At 48.4% G+C, this 13,879-nt stretch overlaps 1 protein-coding gene across 2 annotated transcripts in view; it reads left to right on the forward strand.

The window, feature by feature from the left end:
• Positions 1–13,879, forward strand: part of GAB3 (GRB2 associated binding protein 3) — a 65,810-nt gene that overhangs the window by 37,708 nt on the left and 14,223 nt on the right. For both annotated transcript variants that reach the window (XM_072929142.1, XM_030272639.4), the window contains 2 exons: positions 7,080–7,383; positions 13,391–13,604. In XM_072929142.1, the coding sequence (XP_072785243.1) occupies positions 7,080–7,383; positions 13,391–13,604 (518 nt within the window). The remainder of the gene's footprint in view (positions 1–7,079; positions 7,384–13,390; positions 13,605–13,879) is intronic.

A 13,879-nucleotide genomic window follows, 5' to 3' on the forward strand; every position in this document is an offset into this window, starting at 1 on the left:
CAGTCATAAACCATGAGTTTCAGACTCTCACTACTGAGAAGACATTTGTGAGAGCTGAGTGGAAAATAAGGAAGACAAAACCCAAGAGAAGCATTAAACCAGTAAGTGATGGACAGTGAGCTCATCTGCTCCCAGAGTGCTCCACAGGGACAAACTGGAAGGGACAAGCAGGCAGCCTCATCAGGGAGAGATGAATTATGCAGAGCTGATAGGTGCTGCAGACCAACAGCCACAACTGAAAGAGCAAAACTGTAACTCCAACTGGGGGACAGGCTGGGTGGTTTAAGAGGTCTTTTTAATCTGATTTCTGTGAGTGGATAAATTAAGTGTTACAACCGAGAACTGCCAAGGTGTGAGCCCTTCTGCAAGGGTCTTACATTCTGAGGAGCATGTGCTGCATGGAACTGGCCCTTTGCTCTGGAAAGAGTGGCACAAAGAGCTCCCAACAACGTCCTCTTTGAACACGAGGATGTTCGCTGGGAGCTGGTCCTGACTCCTTGCCAGTGCACAGATTCCTCTTGCAGGGACCATGCTCTGCAGCCCTACTCTGAAGGCAGGGAACTTCTGTTAACATACATGGTCTTAGTGGGCTTAGAATCAGCTACTTACAAACCTGACTACATATGAATTTTAACTTCCTCTTTTGGGCTTTTTATAGGAAATGCTATAAAGTTCCGCTTAACTTCTTTTTTCCACAGGAATATGTTTAAAAACTGTCCTTTAAAAAAGACAAGCTGTGAAAACTTGTCTCAAGTGCTGGCACTCCCATGGGACTATCATCCTGCAGCTCTGCTAGTTCTCTTGCCCCAAGGGTGGTGACTTAAGCTGTGGGCCCACAGTGAGTGGCAGGAGCAGCACTGTGCACTGAGGCACCCAGCCCTCAAACAGCTGTGGGAGAGAAACCATGCCAAACCCTTCTCTGGTGGGATTTGCTGTTTTCCCCTCTCCAAGAGATTTTGCAGGATGAGAGCAATTCCAAATAGTCAAGCCTTTTGAAGTGATCCCTATCAGTGAGCTCTAAAACTCTCCTTTGAGTGTCAGGGGCCCTGCAGCAGGCCTGGGGACCAGCACATGAACTGTGCCATGTCCTTGCAGCCTGTCCTGGCTGCAAGGCCACCAGGCAGGCAAGGAACCAGCACACAGCCACCTTTCTTTCTGCTTCACCCTGACATCCCCTTTGCTGCATTCTGTAAAATGAAGATTATCCTCATGGGGGAGTTGTAAGCATTAATATAGCTGGTCAAGAATTTTACATTTGTTGGTTGTTCTGTGTTTTGTTGTTAAAACCAGAAGAAAATCAAAACCCACAGGGCAAATTACATTTCAGGCCAATTTACCTCACTGAGCTTGTATGTGCTCTAATAAATTATTTAGATATCAAATACTGGATATGTTGTACAAACAAATGAGAGCATGTTCCTCGGGCAGAAGGTAAGTGATGAAGGTCCTTGGCCAAACCTTTTCAGCTTTCATTCTGCCCTGTTCACTAGCCAGCTGTTTTTCAGCTCAGAATAAGTTTGCTCATGACTTTTGTCTGACAGTGCTGAGGTAGATCAAATGTTCACATGTAAGAGCAGCCCTCTAAACCTCACACCACCCATTCAGCAGAAACAGAAACGTCAGATTGTGGAAGGAGTAATCTCTTTCTTGGAAACCCTACTGAAATGGAAACAGAGCTGTTCCTCTTTCTTTTAGATGTGACTCTGGAATTCCCAAAGTCAAAAATTCAGGAGCAAGATGAAAACACTGATAGTTTGTGTTGCACAGAGGAATGTGCTGGCAGCCAACCAATGCTACTGCAAATTCTTTCTTTCTTTCGGCATTGAACTGTTTCACTTGCGAAGGGCAGATGAAAATTGTTCTAGATTGATGTTTGCTCTTGTCTGATGGTAGTTGTGTTTCTCTGATACAGCCTTCTCTCTAGTGCCCACAAGGCTTTGGAGGACGTGTAAACTTCTAATCATCCTATCATTCCTTCATAAAGAAAATAATGATTTCAGGAGGCTCCAAAATAAATGTAATAGTTTGGATGTAATAGCCTGGGTGCATAGAACCTTTTCATAGTGTGATTGAGGAGCCTAAGCTGAATGTCAGGAATCAGTACCTATTGAAGTATATACTTCATCTCAGCCATGGGAGTGCAGTCTTTCCCCCTTAAATTGATCTACATTCTCATAAATTTGGTAGCATGTGCAGCTCTAGACTAAATATTGGCAGATATTACTGGCTCTGACCAGCTGAAATAAATCCCTCCTCACCACAGCCCAGCCACTCTGGCCCTGCTGCCTCCTTGGGTGTCCCCACTGGCCTCAAGCCACTGCAGGGGATCCCAGGATCTCTCTTAGCCTGGTACCGACACCCTCAGCAGACACGGGGACAGTCCTGTAACAGGGAAAGGAGGAGGCAGCCTTGTGACTGGTAAATGGTAAAAAAAGAAACTAGCCAGGATGTGCAGCTGTGTAAAACCCACCCTGCTCTGCCCTGGGGCTGGGGCGGGCACTGGAGAGAGGGACAAGTGCCTGTCCTGTGGACAGGGAATGTGAGGGGCCAAGCAGCCTCTGCACCAGGGTGTGTGAGCTGCTGAGGCCCTGAGAGATAAAATTGCTGCTGCTGACTCGTCTGGCTAGGGCTTGTCACTGCTGGGCTCCCAGTGACGCCAGTGTGCTGCGTCCCCCTACCCTGGGGAAAGGAGGTGTACAGCAGATTGCAGGCAAATGCCAGGAAAATGAGAAGAGGATATTTGACTCAGAGATAAGAGCCTCCTGCTGCAAGGTGTGCCAGAAACAAAACCCCTGCTTTGCCTATGCCATGGAACAGGGCGAGTCCTGTTATTGGCAATGGCAAACCTGCTCCTGTCCAAAAACCCTGTGCACTGTCACTCAGCATTGTAGGATAATTAAAAGGGCTTTGGAGCCAGCATTTTGTGTGTAAAGGCATATATGGGGGAAAGTTTCAGAATGGAAATTAGGCTGGGGAGACAGTGATGGGACTGGATGTGTCAAGTGTGAGAGGATGTGCAAAAAATGGTCCTTCAACCCCACCCACGCAGGCAACTGTGTCATGGCAGCAGATGATGCCACTTTTTCCTTAGAAAGTGGAGGCCAGAAAAAGGAGCCCAGAGAGTTAAGGTGTGTGCAGATGCAGTTTGATGGTACAATGAAGCTGATGTTAGGAGCAAGCACCCAGGGAAGAGGTGGTCCTATCTCCTCCTATCCTTCTATGCCCTCCCTGGTGCTGGGTGCCTGAGTCCAGCCATGGCTGTGTGCTGGGGCAGTGGGCTGGCAGCACTCCCCATTTCCCAGTTTTGGGTGAGGTGGTGTCTGCTGCTTTTGCTCCCTCAGGTGACTCTTTGGTGTCAGGCATAGAACATCCCTGGCACAAGGCAGCAGGTGAGCTAACCAGCTGGTTCCAGCAGACTCCCCATTGTCCCATGCCACTGCCACTCTGCCATGGCACCAGATTTCAAGAGGGCTCGAGTGCTTAAATGTCTGTGAAGATCAGAGTGTGCAAATGTTGATTCACCTGCGCTGCTGGCTCAGGGTGCCATCCCTCCGTGCCTCTCCCTGCCCTGTGCTCCAGGCTCAGCAGTGGTTGGCAGCATGGGCAGCTTTTTGCAGGTATTTATCTGCAGCTCCATAAGGCTGAGAGCACATTAATGTTTGGGACACTCCAGGGTGGCAGCCAAGGGCTGTTGACTTGCCCGAGCTTGTGATATCACCAAAGGGCAGTTCCTCTGCTTCACTCCACCCCTCCTTTCCTGCATGTTCCTATAGTCCCTGTGTAACCCCCACAAGAAAAATCTACTTGTTTTTCAGCTGCCAGGGCGGCCTGGGCCCCACTGCCAGACTGGGGAAGGTGCTGAGGGCCACCAGAGGCAGCGGGGCCCACGCTGCCTGAGGGCTGTGCAGATTTGGGTGGCTGTCTGCCATTGTTTCCCCTCAGCCTTGTCCTCAGGGCTGCTCAGCTCTCATAGCGGTGTTTGCTCCCAAAGACCCAGCCCGGCTCTCCTCTCCCAGCACGAACCTCTCTGTCCAGCCTTGCAGCGCCAGCCCCATGACAAACCCAATCAGATCAGACTGTGTACCCACAGGTTAGCAGGCTGCAGCTTCCCAGGGACAGACCCAAACCAGCCGAGCCACAGCGCCTCACACACACCACAGCCAGCCGGGCCTCCTCATGGCGGCACCATGGGCTTTTCCCCAAAGCACAGCAGCAGTTTTCTCTATCCTCTCACCAGCTGCCTGGGTTGTGCTAAACACAGCCTACACACTCCTTTAGAATCACAAAAACCAAAATGCTTGGAAATGAAATCAGGTACTGGGCTGTCCTGCCTCAGGGTGTTGTAGCAACCTGCAGCAGGTAGCCCTGAGCTTCACCTTCCCCCAGCTGCCAGCTGGGGTGCCAGGCAGGCAGCCGCTCCCCCATCCCATCCCCTCCCTCCTCAGCTTGCTCAGGTGCAGGGATTTCTATCCAATTTCCATCAGCAGGAGCCAGTGTATTTAAGCCACAAGGCTGGCAGATTTAGGAGGGGAAAGTATGGGGTGGTTTTGTGGTAAAGCTGGGGGTGGGGGTTTTCACTTTACTGCCTTAGCAGCCTACTTCCCTGGGAGGCAAAGGAGCAGCTCTTGTCTCATACCTGAAGCGTTTCTCTTTGGTTATTTAGAGGTGAGGATGTGTTAGGAGCTGTGACCTTTCTACCCTGATCTATCTGTGGGGAGTGTATTGAGCCTGTGCAGGAATTGGATTGCAGGTGATAGAGATTTGGGCTCTTTTTGGTACTGTACATGAGGTACCTGCTGGCCCATGTTCCAGTGTTGTATCTGGCTAGTCTAGAAAGTTCCTTCCCCATTAAACATTTTTCTTTTCTTTCCTTTCTGTTTCATATTTCTCCTTTTCCCTGTCTTCCACAAAATTATACTTGTCTAAGATGTGTCAGTTATCTGTTATCTCTAGCTACTTCCAGCAAAGAACAAATCACTTCCAAACTTTATAGGTCAGTTGGGTCAAGACTTAATTTTCTTTGTGCAATACACTTTGCACCTCATCTCTTCTTCCTGTTTATTCCTGATGTGATGCCCCAGTCTGTAAGCTCCTCCTGTACACAGGCTTGCTAAGGCTTCCAAGAGCTTTTTCCATGATATTCCATTCTCTGTATTTGAAGAATCATTTGCTTTCAAAAGAGATTGAGGTACTGCCAGGCTGAACAGACTTACTACTTAGATAATTTTTTGGGTGAATACTGACAGCCTGTGAAAAGCTGGCTCTACTGGAAAAAAAAAATTGGAGCACAAAAAGAAAAGCATTTTTCTGACATAATAATTGTTAATATTCTTTTGTTGCTCATTTTTACTACCACCATGCCTATGGGAACTCAGCATCAGCAAAATCTGTAGTGCCTAGATTATCTTAAACTGTGCCAGTAAGGACTCTTACATCTTACCAAAAGCAGCCTGAACTCAGTTATTTTGTCTTAAAATTGAATGGTTGCCTGTCTTTAAGCTGACAGATCCACTCTTTGCAAAATAAGTGTGATTTTTAACTCAGACACAAGCTACCACCCAGATTTACATCATTGTGACAAAGTCCTTTTGCCAAGAGTTCTCGGGTAAGATTCAGACAGGGAGGTTGTGGTAGTGGTTGTTCAGACATTCCTTTCAATGAACTTTTAACTCCAGCGAAGGCAGGTGAAGCAGCCAGTGTCTGTGCAGTTGTTGAAGGTCCCTGGGCAGTGCATGAGCCCCTGCACCTTTCCCAGGTTTCCATCAGAGCTGAGGCAGCTGCAGCCTTAGCTCTGGCTGCTCCCTGGCCTGGCTGGTTTGGGCATGACATATCCCACAGTTTTTATGGAGTTTGGCAAGGGAAAATGTCCCAATGTCTTATTTTGGCTTTTCTCTGTGGGACAGAGATCAGGATTGACTTCTTCTGGCCCAGAGTAGGTGTTGGTGATAGCTATAATCAACACAGAGATGCTTATACTGTTGATGAACAAAAGCAGCTGCTGGGAAAAAAAAAAAAAAAAAAAAAGAGGAAAGTACATTATTTTGTGCCTAGAAACAGGTATGTAACTTTATAGAGTGATGCTGCCAGGACTTCATTTAAGCCTGTATGGAAACCATACCCTCATCAGAAGGGTCGGAAAACATCAGTGCTTACCAGGTTTGCTTCAGGTTGACAGTGCCTGTGTAAATAATTGTCCATTTGTAAGATGCTGAGGTTTTAGCACTAAAACTCAGCTCAGGGGTTTGTTCAGGGCTTTCAAAAGTAATTGGCAACTCATAAACAGCTTTGTAATAGCACTGAAAACCATAGGTGGGAAGCTGCACAGGGTATCTGTAGCTCTGGGCTTTGCTGGGCAAAAGGCACTTGTTTCCAGGTATGTGCAGTTCTTGGTATTTTCATTTTACAAAAAAAAAATTGTTTTCTCTTCTACGGATGAGGTGATGATGTATTGGATCATTTTGATTGCATCATGTTGGCAGAGTGACGGGAAAGGAGAATGTTCATCTTGACCTCCCAGGGACAACCCTCTGCCTGCTTTCCAATCTCCAATGCAAGCTGATAGCAAATACATCAAATAAAAATCACCATTTGGTCAGCTTATCAAAACAACTATAAAACCTGAAAGAAAATAAGCATGGAGCACAAGTTCTGTGAGGAGCAGCTAAAGGAACTCAGAATGTTCAGCCTGGTAAAGAGAGGCCTGAGGGAGGACCTTATTAGTCTATAATGGCCAGGAGGGGGGTCAGGCTCTTCTCCCAGATAATGAGCAACAAGACAAAGCAGCCTCAGGTTGTTTTAGGAGAGGTTTAGTTTGGACATTAGGAAAAAATTCTTCACTGAAAAGGTGGTTAAGCATTGGAACAGGCTGCTCAGGGAATTGGTGGAGTCACCATGCCTGGAATTCTTGACAACACATGCAGATGTGATGTTTAGGGACATGGCTTAGCGATGGGCTTGGCAGTGCTGGCCTGATGACTGGATGCAGTGAGCTGAGGGGTGTTTCCAAGCCCTGCTGATGCTGTGTGTGGGCTGGTTGCTGCAGTGGGTGTTTGGCACTAAAGGTGTTTGTGCCCTTGCAGGCCTGGCGGAAGCGCTGGTTCGTGCTGCGCAGGGGCCGCATGAGCGGGAACCCCGATGTGCTGGAATACTACAGGAACAACCACTCCAAAAAGCCCATCCGCATCATAGACCTCAATGAGTGCGAGGTGCTGAAGCACTCGGGGCCCAACTTCATCAAGAAGGAATTTCAGAACAACTTTGTCTTCATCGTGAGGACCACCTACCGCACCTTCTACCTGGTAGCCAAGACTGAGGAGGAGATGCAGATCTGGGTGCGCAATATCAGCCATATCTGTAACTTTGGACATCTGGAAGATGGCACAGGTAGGATCACGCTCATCTTGGAGGCTGGGAGAATGCCCAGGCATGACAGGAGACATGGACCTGGGCTGGGCAAGTGTAAGAGGACTGTGGTTCCTATAGCACTGTACAGACTGAGATGCTGCTAAACCCTGATCTGAAAGTTCTCAGGGACCTCACTGCTGCTGGGTGGGAATACTCACTGACTGCTTGGTCTTACTTTGATGAATCAATTCCTGCTGGAGCAAACAGCAGGTCCTTAATAAGAAAAGGTGCTGGTTTATGTGAAAAGCTGACTGTTATCTTCTGGGGCCATTTATTTCATTACTTGTCCTGTATTTATTTAGTTAGGCATAATGTAAGACACCTGTTCTAGGAAAGCATCCTGCACAACTCCCATTTTCTCAGGCTTTGCTGGATGTGGAATGTGCACAGACTTGGGTGTATATGCATGTACATAAATCAATGACAGAAATACTAAGCTGCCTTAGTCTGTTAATAAGAGAAAACAAAGAAAAGGCAGAGGATAGGAGTGTTAGAAGTATATGTATAGACTTAAGAGATAGTCCTGCCAGTGAAGAATCAAGACAGTTCTTTAGCTGGGCCCTACACCTGTATATACTCAGAAGAGTGAATTTCTTGAAAAACTGCCAAGGATTAACCATTCCAGGATGGATGTAGCCAGTAATTAAAGTGGGGACCTGTACCATCATTAACTTACCTTTTAAATGAGACAGTCAGGCTCAGATAACAGCAATCTGTCTTTCCCTTGACAATTCCAAGGGGCAGATACAGCAGCAATTTGAGAGTTTCAGAGGAAGTGAGTCAGAACGAAGCCTTCAATGTGATAAAAGGCAGTGCAGGAGTAGAAGAGGGGGCTGTGGAGGGACACAAGCCCTAGGGCAGTAATGTGTTTGGGGGTATCATGTGTGGCCAGGCAGTTTATCCTTCCATGGCCTTTGTGCTGCTGCACTCAGACTGCTGCTGGTGTCTGCAAGTGCTGCATGGCCACACCATTACCAAGCAACTTGATAAGAAATAAAAGTCTATGGGAAAGGTTTTATTTTAATCTATCATGGTTTCTGGCATTGTTTAGCTGCCCTTTGAGTAGTGTCTTCTGAGGAAAATGGGAGTAGCAAGAACACTGCAGTGGTCCTGTTACAAATGTGATGTCTGTTCTTTTCCCATTCACTTCAGAAACCACCATGAAAACTTGCTGACAGATTATGTGTCAGTACAAGCTGCCCATGAATACAAATTTCAAAGTAGGTCTGGTAGGGATTCGAATCTACTGCCCTTTGGAGGTTGGATGGAATTAGGGATGTTCAGTAACCACCTTCCTACTGTTCTACCTTGTTCTTGGATTGTTATTTCTGGTGTAGGTTTATTTGAGATATAGCTTTTCCAATTACTCTGAAGTTAAGGTAAACCCTTCTATGCAAAATAGAAAAATAATTTTTGTCTCTCAAATGTGTAGGCAGCCTTCTCCTGGCACTGTGTGAGGATGTTAATGGGGGATGTGATCTGTGGCAAGGAGCTACGGTAGTGGCTTAAGACAGTCCCAGACAGATGCATTTATACTGGAAAATGCCTTCTCTGTTTTGCTGGTGCAGTGCACTACTGCTTGTAAGACTTGCACATGGACAATACTCAGAGTATTACACATTGGAGTTTCTCCCTGAACAAAGATTGTCAGTGTGGGCACTGATGGATGAGAAATGACAGCTCTTGCAGCAGCAGTTGGGAAAGCTGACACTCCAGCTTTCCAAGGCAGATATTACCCCCCAAGAAGTTCAGCACTGCTGAGCATTTGCCTTGATTCAGTACAAAGTCTGGCACATGAACTTGCAGCCCTCATCAAGGATGGTGTGAGCTAAGCCTCCAGACATGCACTTGCTCTGTCTCTAATGCCAAATAGCTTCTAAGAGCTTCTATTTATCCTGCAGCTCCTGCCAGTGAGCTCAGGTCTGGGGTGTATCCAGGTCAGGCTGCCAAGCACATCCAGATCCTCTGATTTAAATCTGCACAGTTCCACAAGTTGCACATCACATTTCAAACAGTTGCTAATTGCTTCAGCTTTTCAGGATCTCCTAAATTCTCCAAAAGCCTGTAGGTTTAAACAAATTACCCTTTAAAATTAACATTAGAAGAGAAAAGCCCTATTAAGTGCCACATGCTTTTTTAACTTGAATGCTACTGCTTAAAAAAAACACTAGTCCCTGCTATGAGTCATATCACTCTTAATCTGTGCATCTCTGAAAATTTGCTGTGACTGAAACCAAAATACAATCTGCTGCTTTCTCTGCTCAATGCCCAAAGTGTAGCCACAGGTTTATGCAGTGACTCAGCTGTAAGTGCTGTCCTGTTGTTCCCAGTTAGTCCCTCCCAGTAGCAAAGAAGGACGGACAGCCAGTCCCCATGCCAGAGGTGTTGGCAGCCACACGCAGAGCGAAGTTCCAAAAGCCGTGGCTCCTGTGAGCGCAGCTCTGTAGTCAACAGGAGAGGGGACAGCTGAGAGGCAGAGATGACATGGCAGCTCCAGGCAGATGTCAGGAAGCACCTGGGAGGGGGACTGTCAGGGAGGACTTGCCAGCAGCACTCACACACTGCTGCCACCAGAAAGTGCTGCTGGCTGTGTTGGAAATGACAGGGGAGTTGGCACCTCTGGGGAGTCAGCTGGAGGAGAGAGGAAGAGGCCTTGCTCCTGGTTTTCCTGCCCTATCTGAGCAAAATCTGTTTCTATCTTTGGTGAAACCTCCCAATAGAGCCATCATTCCCCAGCCCCACAGGATCCATGGCCATGCAGGGGATTGGGAGGACGCTTGGCCCGAGTGACTGGGGCAGAGGAAGGGATGAAATGAAGTGGGACACCAGGGGCACAGTTTATCTTATGTGCAAGCTGGAGCCGTGACTAATTGATACAATCCAGTGTAACAGCTTTTCATTGAAGAAACTAGTGGGAAGGTTGTTTTCCTAGTTTCATTAGGAAGCCTTACTGTTATTATTTCTACCTCCTTGGTATGTCAGTGCAGCCTTGGGGTGGTTGATGTGAGAAGAAGACCCCTATTCCACCAGGCCCCTGCACAGCTGGTGCACCATAGCAATTTTTGGGGAGGGGGCTGGGGTCTGTAGCAGAAGGGGAAAGCCCTCTGTTTCTCCAAGCTATGGCCCTTCACTGATGGGAGAGGTCACTGTGGAAGATGCTGTGCAGCCTCTGTGGTGGCTTTCTCCATAATTGCAGGGCAGAAATGTTTGGTGTTAGTACCCACCTAAGCAGTTATTTTGGCATCTAACGCCTCTTGCTGTCTCTCTGGCAAAGGGGATGGCAGACACCAAACCTATTCTCTGCCTTCTCACTGTTGAAAGTAGCCATGCATAATTTATTCTGCCCAGCTGCTGTCATGGTAGTTTTAATGCACACAATTTGGCTACCAGCAGAGCTGGCAGGGACAGGAACAGTCTGTGAGGAGCTGGCTGCAGGTCCCTGATCCCCTGGAGGTCAGAAAAGGGCAGGTCTGTGCTGTCCCCACCCCTCCCTCTGCTCATAACCGTTGCCATGTGATCTGCAGCTCACAGCCTTTCCTGATGGGATAATCCATGGCTAAACCCTGTGAGTACCAGATGGAGTTCAGGCCTGTTCGTTCTCTGTGTTAATAACTCAGAATGTCATTAATTTCTTTCTTATGCATTGTGGCAGTTTTAGTTGTTGGTTTGTTGGGTTTTTTAAAATGTAGTCAGATGGTGAACATGATTTTCTGAGATCCCATGGGAGTTAGCCCAGTGTATGTTTGATCATTGTCAGCTTGCAAGACAGCTCTGAGTCCTGGATTTAAAGGCAGAGTTACTGTCTGAGCCAGCACAATGAACAAAAGTTATTTTTCAGATGGAAAGGCTGCGGCCCTCAGCTCTGCTTTGCAAATGTGAAACCCTGTAAAAGCCATTCCTTCCAGATGATCACTGATGCAACCCTGCTGCTATAAGCACCTGCTCAAAATTAAAGCAAATCCTTTGCTTACACTTGAATTTAAGCATGCTCTTAGATGCTTTGCTGACCTGAGGCCCACCACTGCCCACATCTCTGAAGCTATTGGAGGAAGCAACAGGGAGTCAATAGTGGTAGATGGGAAGGAAAGAAGCAGCTCCCTCCCAAGTTGAAAGGGATGAGATGTAGGACAGTGCAGGGAGGGAAGATCAGCTGTTTTATTCTTCTTCTGCTATCTGAAAGATGAGGGGTGAAGCCTGCTGTGGCTGGTGTGGGATCCTGGATCACTGGAATCATAGACTATTCTCAGTTGGAAGGGACCTGTATGGATCACCAAGCCAAACTCCTGGCCCTGTACGGGGTGGCCCCAAGAATTACACCATGTGCCTGAGAGGGTTTCATTTGTGTTTAATCGTGTTTCTGTCTAACCACTCAAGCCTTGGCAGTCTTCTCCATCCCTCCTGGTCTTCTTGCATGTATACCCAGCACCTCCCAGAGTTGAGAAGTGACTACAGCTACCTGGTACAGTGCCAAGGTTTAAGGCTCTGTTGAGGCTGGGACTAGACTGGACCTGCTGGAGGGTCTCAGGACCTCAGCACACAGTGCAGGATGTGGGGTACAGGACACATGCAGCTGGTCAGAGGCTGGTTCCCAGAATTTCCATCAAGTTCTGGATATCAGCATTAGATAAATCTGCCATCTTGCTGCACATTAAAGGGATGTTAATTCTCAGTATGGTTTTATCAGCAGTTGCTGGTTTCTTGTGTTTGTTTCTTCTGTGGGGTTTTTCATTTTGGAGAAGAGTTTGGCAGCTTTGACTCAGGCAGTGTCTGAGCCACAGAGATGGGTATCCACTGCCAAGCCCTGCAGGTGTCAGGGACCCAGTGAGCACTGCCCCATCCCCACACAGCTCTGGTGAAGGAACTGCCATGCAGCAACCTGAAACTTCATTAGAAAAATCATATTCCCTAACTGAGGACTTGTGCTCTTGGTGCCACTGTTTGAGCTTGCTGCCAGAAGCAGATGCTTTTGGGGAGCTGCTCTGTAAAGACACCCTTCCCATTCCACAGCTGCCCCTCGTGGGAGGTCTGGATTGCGCTTGATTTTTTGAGTTGGAATGCCCCAAAAGCATTGTTTAGCTTGACTCTGTGTGGCTCAGCCATCACTCCTTCCTTTCTGCCCAGCTCTCTAGCAGGGACAGAGGTTGGGAGAGGAGCAGAACCAGACTTCTCTGCTGCCAGGCAGTGCTCAGGCCAGATGAGTCTGCGTGTCCCAGCCACAGGCTGCCACTGAAGGGTGGCCTTGATGGTGTGAGCAGGCAGCCAGCTCTGGGCCAGCCCCACTGCCTGCAGCCCAGGCCCCCTCCTGGCCCACTGCCATCCCACTCTGTGCTGGGGATATTGGAGTGTTATGCCCAGAGAAGGTGTCAGTGAGCTTGGGCTCCCTGTGCCTTGTGACGTCCAGAAAAGTAGTGTCACTTTTCTCAGCAGAGCCCAGAAGCCTCCAGCTGGGCAGTTACAGCCACAGCGCTGCTCTTGTGGTTTGGTGTCCAGCCGAGAGAGGCATAAAAAGCTTGTAGACAAGTTCAGAGCTTGTCTGGCTACTCCATGAGCTGGAATGATCAGGTTTGTCTACTGAAATCTAAAAAGTAGCAAGAAATCAATCCCTTTCCTTATCACCATTAATTTGAAGTGTTGGAGATGAATAATTAATTATTTGCATTAGATACTAAAAAAATACTTGGTAAAACAGGCTGCTGTGCTTCAGCTCTTTCTTCAGCAGAATCTTTTCTTCATTGCTGGCTGCAGGAGGGAGAGGGGGACCCCAGAGCAAGGGGTCTGCACTTCCTACAGCCTGAAGGACTTTGACAGCCTGGACAGGGGTAGCAAAATGAGGCTCCCCCTACCCAGAACCAGTGTTTGCCTTGACTCACTGGCTGCTCTGGCTAAAACATCCCTGGTGCAAAAGCAGGGTGGTGACAGCCAGGACAGTCAGAGGCCAGGGCGAGGCAGAGCCATCCCTCAGCCGGGCCATCTGTTGCCATTGCAGGTTCTGTGGAGAGCCTGTCTCACACGACCTCGTCCCCACAGCCCTCGCCGGCCGCCTCCACGCACGCCTCCCGCATCGCCGACCCCTCCTTCTCAGTGGAGCACGCTGCTGCTGATGCTGCAGCTGAGGAGACCCCCAGCGAGTCTGGGTCAGTCTTCCTCCCTGACTACCTCTTCCTGTCCAACTGCGAGTCGGGCAAGCTCAGCCACAACAGGTGAGTCTGGGCTCTGCCAGATGTGTCAGGCTGGAGCCCCCCTCTGTCTCTTCGGGCATGAAACTGGGGCACACAGCCCCAGGGAGCCCTGCCACTCAGGGCTGGCTCCCAAACACAACAGGGGACCACCAGCCTAATCCAATTTACAGGGTGCTTTTCATAGCACAGATTAGTGGTTAAGCATCATGTGTTGGTCCTGTCCTTTTCCAAGGTGGGTGGCTGAGGATCTGACACACAGCATCCCTCCAGACACATGCTGTTGCCCAAGGTGCTCC

The sequence above is a fragment of the Taeniopygia guttata genome, chromosome 4A (assembly GCF_048771995.1).
Source record: "Taeniopygia guttata chromosome 4A, bTaeGut7.mat, whole genome shotgun sequence".
NCBI lineage: Eukaryota > Metazoa > Chordata > Aves > Passeriformes > Estrildidae > Taeniopygia > Taeniopygia guttata.